Source organism: Triticum dicoccoides, chromosome 6A, assembly GCF_002162155.2.
Source record: "Triticum dicoccoides isolate Atlit2015 ecotype Zavitan chromosome 6A, WEW_v2.0, whole genome shotgun sequence".
Taxonomy (NCBI): domain Eukaryota; kingdom Viridiplantae; phylum Streptophyta; class Magnoliopsida; order Poales; family Poaceae; genus Triticum; species Triticum dicoccoides.
In genome coordinates, this window is record NC_041390.1 from 619,550,240 (window position 1) to 619,561,138 (window position 10,899).

At 49.0% G+C, this 10,899-nt stretch overlaps 1 protein-coding gene across 4 annotated transcripts; it reads right to left on the minus strand.

Annotated features, from left to right (window-relative positions):
• Nucleotides 1-339: 339 nt before the first annotated feature.
• LOC119318554 (serine/threonine-protein kinase PCRK1-like) lies at nucleotides 340-6,819 on the minus strand. 4 transcript variants are annotated; one of them, XM_037593132.1, is made up of 6 exons: nucleotides 6,376-6,819; nucleotides 5,256-5,671; nucleotides 4,452-4,712; nucleotides 4,174-4,296; nucleotides 2,066-2,616; nucleotides 340-1,753 (listed from the first exon to the last, which is right to left on the minus strand). In XM_037593132.1, exons 2-5 carry the CDS (start codon nucleotides 5,658-5,660, stop codon nucleotides 2,095-2,097), a joined length of 1,311 nt encoding a protein of 436 aa, XP_037449029.1. In that variant the 5' UTR covers nucleotides 5,661-5,671; nucleotides 6,376-6,819; the 3' UTR covers nucleotides 340-1,753; nucleotides 2,066-2,094. The 4 variants fall into 4 exon arrangements, with proteins under 4 accessions (XP_037449029.1, XP_037449030.1, XP_037449025.1 ...); XM_037593133.1 differs by having other exon boundaries at nucleotides 340-1,765; XM_037593128.1 differs by lacking the exon at nucleotides 340-1,753 and having other exon boundaries at nucleotides 1,830-2,616.
• Between the last annotated feature and the right edge of the window lie 4,080 nt (nucleotides 6,820-10,899).

The following is a 10,899-nucleotide window of genomic DNA, read 5'->3' on the forward strand; positions in this document are numbered from 1 at the left end:
TCATGGGAGTCGAATACCGAAGCAACGTTTTTGGTCATGGGAGACGGATACCGAAGCAAGATTCAATAATTTTTGCGTGCGCCGCTCTGGTTGTAAGATCCGAAAGCGAGGCCTCCGTGCTCATTTCATACGTGGCAGGAGACTCACATGGTTTTTATTTTCTTATTATTACTGGCCACACACATGCACGAGCAAGCGTTTATGCTCTTTCAAAAAATAACAAATTCAGTTCGAACCGCATAGCCGAATCTTTATCGTCCCACGACGGAGACCGATTGTTAGGCCACGAAAAGAAAGCAGATGGAAGAATTCATAATGAAGCGAATTGATTAATGATCGTAGGGTCACACAGCGACCGATCTTAGTCAGGGTGACTTGGATCCGACACGGCCGGCATCAGTCATCACCCGTCCCGTTCCTAAATGCTCGGTGAGAGGGGCCTCATTGTTCATGTCAATGTGACATGTTTTCGGTTCAGAATAAAAAAAAGGAGGAAAAGAAAAATTATATATAGCACTAATTACATGAAGAAACATCCAAAGTCGATGACGGCGACGACGACGAGGAGGAGAAACGGCCGGCGTTGGAGGACGGCGCGGCGGCGATTGGACCGAGAACCGAAATTTCTCACTTTCTTCAGAACCTAACAAATTTGGTGACCTCTGGACGGTTTTTAACTCTGAAACTTTCTGCGAAGGGAGAAAAGCCATAAACTAGTGAGGAAAGGAACTGCATGAATGCTGCCGGATTTCTCGGCAGTTAGCCCTCGCCATCGGTGGCGACTGGCACAAAGCAGTGGCTGCAAATGGCAAACCATGTGGCAGGTCGGGCAGATCACCATCTGCTCCACATGTCACACATACTCTGCACCTGGTTTTCTGAAGATGATGAACCACCGTCACACAATCCATGTGCTAATCTCTGAAGATGATGGGCACCAGGAATGGTGATGGCCTTGACAGGGCAGGCATATGAGATGTCAGAAGATGAGAGTGAGATGAGATGGACCTCACCTCACCTCCTCTTCTCTGCGTCCACAACGAGGGGGGAGAAAGGCAGGGTTCCTGGGGGCCAAGTCGATTCTTCGTCGACAGGCGAATCGGACGACCGACCGGTCCGATTCGTCGAAGCCGAAAGGAGCCCCACGGTTGCTGCCCACCACAGGAAGATCTGCCTCCAATTCTGCTCCACCCATATGCACCATGTCGCCGGAGAAAAATTGGGGGAGGATGGAGATGTTCTGATGATGGAATGGAAAGTGTTCACTGTGCAGAAAGTAACAGAATTTCTTTGGTTCCAGCCAACAGTGCAGTACAATCTACAGCAACAAGGGAACAGCAGAATGAGACCGGCACCAGTAACTCATTTTCCTCTGGCGAAATTTCGGTACCGGCATGATCTTTGCTGGATTATTTGCGGTGGAGATTTTTATCATCATCTGTTCTCTGGTAACAAATGATCAATCATGTAGACAGTCCGATGGAAAAGTCGAGCTGACCTGTAGCCTCCCCTATGTATGTGCTAGCACCAAGAAATTCTCCCAGTTGTACAAAGAGGTCTCTTTCTGATGTGAGCATCTGGGTCTGGGTCTTATCTGAGCAAAAAGGATGGCCGGCAGGAATGTACCTGTACCACCCAGCATCAGATATTCAGATCATTCAGCAGCCCAACTCGAGATAAGGCGCATCCTCCTATTGGTGGGCAGAAATCCAGTAGGTTCAGGTCACATCTTTGCTTGAATCCGAATCATTCCCTGCATACAACCCTTTCCACATGAAAAATGACAGTTTTTTAGTTCTTAAGAAAAGAAAAGAAAGACAGTTTTTGAGTTGTGCACAAACAAGATTAGTACTCTGCTAGAAAGAAGAGTTCACAAGATGGAAGGCTGAAACTGGACCAAAATCACAAACGACCTACTGATTCACAACCTTGCAGCTCAGACCAGAGTAATACACAAACACAAGACGGCTCAAGCATAAATCTACAGGACCAAAAAAGTTACACGCTGCAGCGCAAACCGCGCACCCGTTACGAACTTTATATCTCTATGAACAGCTATACTTACAGTCACAGGCAGGAGGGGTGGCATCCATTTCAGCAGGTCTTAATGATCTCAGGTTTCCAACCCCGCCACACGATCTGGCGGCAACCGAACTTGAATTCCTGAAGCCTCCTCTTCAATGACCCTTTCTTGGTCCGCTTCGCTCCCGGTCCGGACACCGAGCCATGGTAATGCAGTGGAGGCTCCGGCGGGCCGATCTCGACACTGTCGACGATCTTCTGCACCATTTCATACACCTCGCTCATCTTCGGGCGCGACTTGGATAGCCGGAGGAGGCAGCGGTTCGCCACGCCGGCCAGCCTCGTCATGGACTTGAGGTTGTAGTGTCCCTCGAGCCGCGGGTCGACGATGATGGGGAACCGCTTGATGTCAGAGATGTACGGTTTCACCCAGTCTAGGAGCTTCTGCTCGCCCTTTGGGCGGTTCCGGTCGATGGGACGGCGGCCGGTGATAAGCTCGTAGAGGAGCACGCCGTAGCCCCATATGTCACTTTTTGCGGTGAGGCGCCCGGTTTGCATGTACTCCGGCGCGGCGTATCCTAGAGTTCCAACAACCTGTGGAACCATGAGTATTTGATATGTTAGTTTAGATGGACGATCAAAGATGTATCAAGTTCAAGTTGTTCTGAACTAAACAAACTGGCAATAAGAAAACAAGCTTCACAAAACTAGTACATGGAGAATCTCCTACAATTTCTAAAGGGAGCTAAAGCAAGCACTTTAGGGGGGCTCCAGGTAGCAATGCGTATGTAGCTATTGCTTAGGCTCACATAGTGGGATCCATGTGTCATAAAAAGAAATAATATGATTTTCTTTTCTGCAAAATGTATTACTAATGAAAGCATGGTATAACCAAACTAATGTCTTCCTAACAAAATACCAGCAAGTTCTTTGCCAAATTCTGGCGCAGGAAAGCATTCAGATCACCCTAGTTGTTATGGTAGTTAGGATGGATACTTTAAAACCGAACTCTTGTTACTTGTAGATGCAGTTGGCTTTATCTGAAGAAGAGAGACATGATTCCTTTAATGGACATATCATTTTGGCTAGTGCTGCACTGTGAAGCTGCTAGAAGAAACATATATAGCTCTGACTAACGCTTCAAGCTGAAGTACTCACTCCTTTCCAGGACTTCAGTTGAAATTTTCAAAAAATTAAGAATATGATTGTTGAGCACTTCAGAAACTAAAACATGCACATTTAAGCATCAATAGCATGCACCAAAACAATTATACCATTTGAGGTGGAGCAACTGGATATCCATTTTCCAACTTCATTAAAAAGGAACCATGTTTTAGGAAAAGTTATCCCTTATACCATTTTCCAATTATAGTTCAAAGTTGTAGTAGGAACTAAACAAAGTGGCAACAAGATAACAAACTCCATAAAACTAGTACATGGAGAATCTTCTACAACTTCTAAAGGGGGCTAAAGCAAGCACTTTAGGGGAGCTCCAGGTGGCAGCGCACACAGAGCTACTCCTGCTTAGCCTCGCACAGCGGGACCCATCTGTCATAAAAAGAAATGACATGGTTGTCTTTTGTGCAAAATACAATTTTTTTAATGAAACCAGGGTTCTGTACTCTATACCCAACTAACAAAATAATAGCACAATTAAGACATGGTAATATATGTCCAGCAGATTCTTTGCCAAAATTTCCAGCTTAAGCTCACAAAATCGCTACTCTTGTCACTTGTAGATATGAAAAAAGAGAGGTGCATTCTGAAGCTGCTATGGCTGTAGCTGTCATTGATGCTTATTCAAGCTGAAGTATTCACTCTTTTCTAGGACTTCAGTTGTAATTCTTGAAAATTTAAGAAGTTGATTGTTGAGAACTTAAGAAACTAAAGGTACACATTTAAGTATCAATGGCATACACCGAAACAATTATACCATTTGAGGTGGAGCAACTGGGTATCCATTTTCCAATTCCAACTTCATTGCTATCAAAAGGGAACCGTGTTATAGAAAAGAAACATCTTGGCACCATGAGTACCCACATCTTTAGAACATCATACATTTTGCAAGACCGATAATTGTAAAGACTATGTAACAGAATGCTGTCAGAGCACATTAGTGTAAAATAATTCTAGGTCCGTAGATGTGCGTACCGCTGTGGAGACATGGGATAGCCCTTCTTGTGGTCCATGCCTAGCCAATCCAAAGTCCGATAACTTTGCATTCCAGTTCTCATCTAATAGAATGTTGGATGTTTTCAGGTCTCGGAAAATAACCTGCATGCATATTGAAACAGGTAAACAGAGTGCGACTTTCTGTACTGCATGTGTTCCTTATTTTGCTGAATGTAATCAAGCAGTGATGTTGATACCAGACAAATGTTTCACATTCAGTTAGTTTTGTATTGATCAGCAGAAAGCAAATGAATTACCTGAAAGTCCATCTCCTCATGCAGATACTTCAGCCCACGGGCAGCATCGAGAGCCACTTTCAATCTCATTGGCCATGACAGAGTTGAAGTTGACCTACTTGCCAAGTGGTCATCCACGCTTCCGTTGGGCATGTATTCGTATACCAGAAGCCGCTGCATTCCCCGCTCATCGTCGTCCGCGCAGTAACCTATTAGTTTGACAAGGTTTGGGTGCTCAACAATCCCAAGCACGTTCATTTCTGTTAGCCATTCCTTCTGCCCCTGAAGAAAGATGAATAATAATATATTAGGAACCACAAACTAGTGGCTCAAGCTAGATTACAGTGCAAGTGTCTTAAGAGGGACTCATCAAGCAAGTGGAACTGAAATGCTGGTATAATATGCTCCGTGGTTTGCTCGAGTACTGCTACGCTTTGTTTACAACTTCAGTTTAGTTGTTGTTGTTGTTCCTGTATGCTGGCACTGGTTGACTCACTATACCCTAGGCTAGACTAGAACAACATGCTGTATAATACTACATGGAATGTGATGCAAGGAATTTCACAAGTATAAACTACACCGCATTTCCCGAAGCAACCAGGGCCTACTGAATGGATTCTTCCCATAAGAAGCAATTAGTTCAGGAATCCTGGATTGGTTTCAAGATCAGTCTAAAGATGCAGAACTAAGTCCAAATTATATTTGTTGCGATGAATGAGTTATAATTTCTCTTGGTAATGCATAAAAGTGGATTGTAAGACATATATACAGTGTGCATCTGCTATCTGACTGTCAGGAATTACAGGGCAGTCAGAGAGAACTTGCCTGAACTCCCTTGCGATTGAGCTGCTTGACGGCGATCTCGACGCGCTCGCTGGGGTCGTCGGAGCCCTTGATGACCCCCCGGTAGACGCAGCCGAAGCCGCCCTCGCCGACCATGAGGGAGCGGCTGAAGTTGCGGGTGGCGGCCTTGAGCTCGGGGAAGGTGAAGACCCGGAGGTTGGCGGGGCGGTCGGTGAAGCTGGGGTACTGCGTCCGGCGGATGGACTCGGCGCTCATGTCGGAGACGTTGATGGAGTTGAGGTCGGAGCCGGAGCGCGGGTCGCCGCCGCGCTCCGTGGACTCGGTGCTGAAGGAGCGCACGGAGGCCGACATGGCGGCGCTGGGGCCCGTGCGCTGGTCGTCGTCCCTTGACTTGCCGTCCCCGTGCAGGAACGGCAGGCACCTCATCGCCGCTGCTGCTGTGATGGAATGCGGTGGGGATTCAGTCAGTGAACATCATTTGATGCTTTGCTTGAAACATGACGAACACAAATCTGAAAATTCAGGTCTGGGAAAGGATGATGAGTAACATTTCGGAAAGCAAGTTGTTCTGTCAGGCAGGCAAGACGGCATACAGAATTCTGAACTGAAAAATGCTCTGTTTTCTTCAGAAGCAGTGTTTCTTCCAGATTCAGTGTAAGGATTCAGTAAGGATACGCGGTCGGAATTAGCAATACAGTAGGAAGAATTCTCAGCGTGGCTTGCTTGTGTAAATTCAGCGAACGAAACCGTACGTGCGGGAGCATCCAAGAAGCGGCACAGATAATGACAAGTAGTCGTAGTTGAACAAATCTGAATTCTTGGCATGGAAGAAGAAGGAGTCTGCACTGCTCTCCTGAGCTCATCGCGCCATCCTACTAGTGCTACTAGTGCTAGAATGTAAAATCTTGATTTCACACCGACCGAATTAAGCAAAGCTAAACACACGCACACGCGTGAGAATTGAATCTGTAGACCGGCGAGCGGCCGCGATGATCCAATTGATGATTGATGGAGCCTGTGCTAGGTAATCAACCCCCTGCCGAACCGAGCCGCGGCCGATCTCAGACCATGGAAGGACGGCAGAGCGGGGCGGAGCGGAGGCGGGGGTAGTGGGCAGAGAGGATGAGTTGCGGCGACGAACCTTGGGAGCGGTGCGGTTGCCCGCGACGAGGCGAAACCCGAGCAGCAGCACGATTCCTCGGGGCCGTGGGTCCGATCCGGGCAGGAAGGGAAGCGACGGGGAAAGGGGGGCGAGGAGGGTGATGATAGGCGCACGGGCGCGCACACGCGGAAGGCGGGGGGGAGGGGACGGTGGACCGGACTGACGGCGGAGGGAAAGGGAAGGGAATGGAAGGGAGCAGCCCGGTCAAAGCTGGGTTGGGAGGGATGGAGGCCCTGGACAGGACGGCTGGTGTCGCTCACCTAGTGAGGTGAGGGACGAGGAGGAGGAGGTGGAGGTGGAGGTGGAGGGGCAAGGGGGGATGGATGCCCCTACACCTGGCCCTGCCCTGCCGCGCAAGTGGGAAGGGAAGGGGAGGGGAGGAGGAAGAAGACGAAGAATTCTGTCAGTCAGGAGTAGGAGTAGGAGTAGCAGGGGTGGGTCTTCTTGGTCGTCGCCGGCGTTGTCTGGCTCCCTTCCCTTGTGGACGTGAACGCGTGGGGCAGATTTTTCTTTCCAAAACACCTGGTCAGATATGGATACTCATGGTCATGTCACATGACAGATTTTTCTTTCCAAAACACCTGTACGTATCTGCATGCATGCATGCAACCAACCGTACACTCGTCTTTATTAAATTATTACTCAACATGACAAAAAAAGTTACACGGATCAATCCAAAGCTACCTTTTTCTGCCGATCCTCCGTCGCTACAGTGACCTACAAAGCTTCATGACGTGCCTGACATCGCACCAACACACATCATCCGCCCCGCGGCGAGCAGAGAGCACGAACAGGCTCTATTGTCTCTCCCCGCTCACCGCATGCAAACACGCTCTAAAATCCGCCGCCGCCCCCTTCACGGGCGCCACACGGCCTCCGGGAGCGTTGAGGAGAAAGCGAGCGAGAGAGGAGGGTGACGGGGGGCGGCTAGGGTTGGGCTCTCTTGATGCCTGATTGGCACGGCCTTGATCACGCGATACAGACTTGTTTCTTTTTGGCCGAGACGCGAGCGTCAGCGTAGCATTCACGCGATGAGCAAAACTTTCTTGACTAATTAATCGGCCCTGCGATGATTAATTAGTGAGATCGATGCTTGCCAGTAAGCAAGCAACACTCCCGTGTCCCGTCTCGTGTGTACTCATCTCCCTTTTGTTCCAGGTTACTAAAACTTGTACGAATGTGGGCATTGGTTGGTTGGTTGGTGGGGGGTGGGAAATTCGGCTCACCCATCAACCACCCCAACTAGACTAGCTAGTACCTTTTTCTGTGTGCACTCCGGAACGCATATATTCGTCTTGTACCTCTTCACATTCGTCGTTGGATCCAACGCTTGGAAGCCGCGTGTACCATCGTACGGTCTCGGGATAAAGTAGACGAACATCACAGGCTGGAGTGGATTGGCACTGTGTACATACCGTACGTGGCGACCAGACGAGCAGCTGGACAGCGAGAGGCAGCCAGCAGCAGCTGGATGGATCCACTTTGCTGCCTGCCTGAGCCTGACACGGCGACACCTCATCGCCGGCGATGAAGGTCGTCACGGGCGGGCTCCATGCATCCACATCCACCGACTCGCTTTAGTGCGCTTTTTTCGTTCCGGCCGGGGTCTGCTGATCCAGTTAATAATTACTCGCTTTAGTGCCCTGCATGAACCATCATGCATGAGACCTTGCTGACCTCGCGCATGCAACAGAGCACAGCTCGCCGGAAAGGAACCGACGGGAGGGAGGATAGGCGGTGGAAGTGAAGGGAGCAGGGCACGCAGCGGTCAGGCCGAGTCCAAGACCCGAAACGAAACGTCCGGATTTTATTCGTTTGGTAGGGAAATGGGGCGGCGTCAGGCTGTTTTTCTAGGTGCGCTAGCAGTGCGCCTAATGCGCGGCCGCATCTGGTCCGTCACTATCGGCCGTAGTGCTTGTGTGCACATTTTCTTAACCGCCGAAAACACATTTCTTTTATTTCACAAACGACGTTTTGATATATTGTAGTACATGATTCACCAATTCTTTGCTAGAATAACAAGAAAAAAAAAACCACAATTAGAAACTTTTGAAAGATATTCAACTTTCATAACTGCTTCGACTAGTTTGATTAATATCTTCTTCATGTCTTCATTGTTGACCTGCGGCTTCTTGAACTTGCACACTTCCTTCTTCTTCGGTTCTAAAGAAGCAGATGTTGCTTCACATTTAATCTCATACGTAGTCTCTATTCTAGCGAGGAGTGCTTGAGCATCTATTAAATTTCGTTCTATCAATAGATCGATGTATTCTTCTTCCCAATACTAAAACTTGCATCCATCCTACACACATAATTGGCAAACAATGAGTTACCGAATTTGCATTGATCCGGTGAACATCCGAATCAAAAGAAACACATACCCCTTTTTTTGCACTTGAAGAACACCCATCCGGGATGTTCCGGCATGGCAGAAACGCAACGCACAACCTTTCGCGGGCAGTCGTCGCACTTTATGACCTCCAACGATGAGTCGGCGAGCCACCGGGCCAGCGACGAGCCTGGGCGATGGTCGGGCTCGTCTTTGCCGGCAAACCGCCGTCAAGATAGATTTGAGCAGCGTCCTGCTCAAATCGGACAAAAAATAGACGCTTGTTCATTTGCTTCGGCGCATTGGGTCATGTTTTGTGTCCGTATATCGTCAGACGGGCGCAGCCCGACTATTTGAGATCGCGTGTTAGAGTTGGCGTTGAACGTGGAATGGACGGACGGATAGACGGACAACTAGTGTCGAGCGAAAGGGAAAGAAGAGGCGCCGTAAATGGGAAAGAAGCCCTGGCTTTGTCCGCCACGCAAGTAGGAAGACGATGAAGAAGAAGAAGACGGGCAAAGTCTCCCGGTCGAGTCTCGGTCGTCGTCGGCGCTGGCTCGCTCGTGAACAAGGCCAGGGGGGGCACGTGGGGCCGGGGGCTCGCATCGCAGGGGTCCGGGTACACGTGATGCTCCGTTAATTGGGTACAGTAATTACAGCAGCATGGACGTCGATGTAGCGTTTTCGCACGACCACGTCTTCGCCCCGGATTGGTTACAGCATCAGCCTCGACAGCATCGTTTCACAAGCAAAAAAAGACAAAGAAAAAGAAAAACCAGTGCCGACCGAGCTGATTGCAGGCTTGCAGCTTTGCAGTAAGACGCGAGTGATACTGTGGCCTGCGTTGCTGAGATGGTTTTGTTCGACGAAACGTTCTCGATTCATTAGCCTTGTGATGACGACGATGATCGGCTCTGGAGCATCGTTGAATGTTGATGCTTGCTTACTGCTCCCACCCCCGTCCCGTGTGAACTTGTTTTATTTGCTTCCTTTCAGGTTAACAACTTGTTACACAGACACACTCGTGTGACTTGTCCTCCTCGGTTGGTTGGACGGAGAAATTCGGCTCGCCGATCAGCCACCCCGACTAGCTAGTGTAGCTACCGACATGCTCGGCCTCGTACAGTCGTACGGTGATGGACACTTGTGGTAAGCAATCCAAACTTGGATGAAACCAAAAGAAGATGCGAGTATTACCTTGTCCGGTTTTGCTCCACAGCCATGGACCATGTATGCATGGCAGCATTTGAACGGGACGGCTCTCGTACCACGAGCCATCTCGACGAAGTAAGCAAGGACCTAAACACGGGTTGCGTTGGGTTGGGTTTGATTAGCACTCGGTGATCACGTGGCGTTTGGCAACCAGCTGAACCAGTCCAGCACCTCATTGATAGGCGCTTCCACCTCATTGATAGGCCATATGATGGATCCCACGGGCTCCATCGACTCGCGTTTGCCCTTTTTCGTAGACGATCCTATCTGCATAACCGCATTCGTCATGTGTTGGCAGTCACGTGCAATACGGAGTAGCGCAGCACCAGTGTCGGTACACGTACGTGCAGAGCTCTCGAGCGTATTCAGCAAAGTGCCCGTGACAGGCAGGCAGACACGCGGGGCATACATACATCCACGTGTTACAGTGAGCCAAGCGTGTCCGTGTGTGCAACAAATGATGGGTACTCCGTGCGTACTCTCGTGCTGTTTTCCCACAAAGACCGGCCGGTATTTCGAGTTGCGCCAGCCACCCAGGTGGGCAGGGAGCCAAGTGATATCCAAGTCGATCACACGTGCCACGTCGGTATCGTGAGTCATCGATCGAATGGGGGCTAGCTGCTGATTGAGTATTTGTCCACCCTGGAAATGTGTACTACTACTACTGTTCCACGTATAGTCTGGTTAAATTCTCTTGTTTTTCTTTTTCCACGTGGAAAAATGTCTCTTTTGCTTTTCTTTCTTCTAGATAGACTAGACGTGCCCAACTTTTGGCGTTGCCCTGCTTCTATTCTGGACGGAGGTGCGCTATACATTTCATGGACCTGGATGTTCGAATATTTCAGACAAAAGAAAATGGTAGTACGTCCATCACAACTTCAGAAGAAAGAGCAAAGTTCAGTTAGCAGTATTTCTTTTTTGATAAAGCTGCATCTACCTACTTACATTAAATACCTATGTAA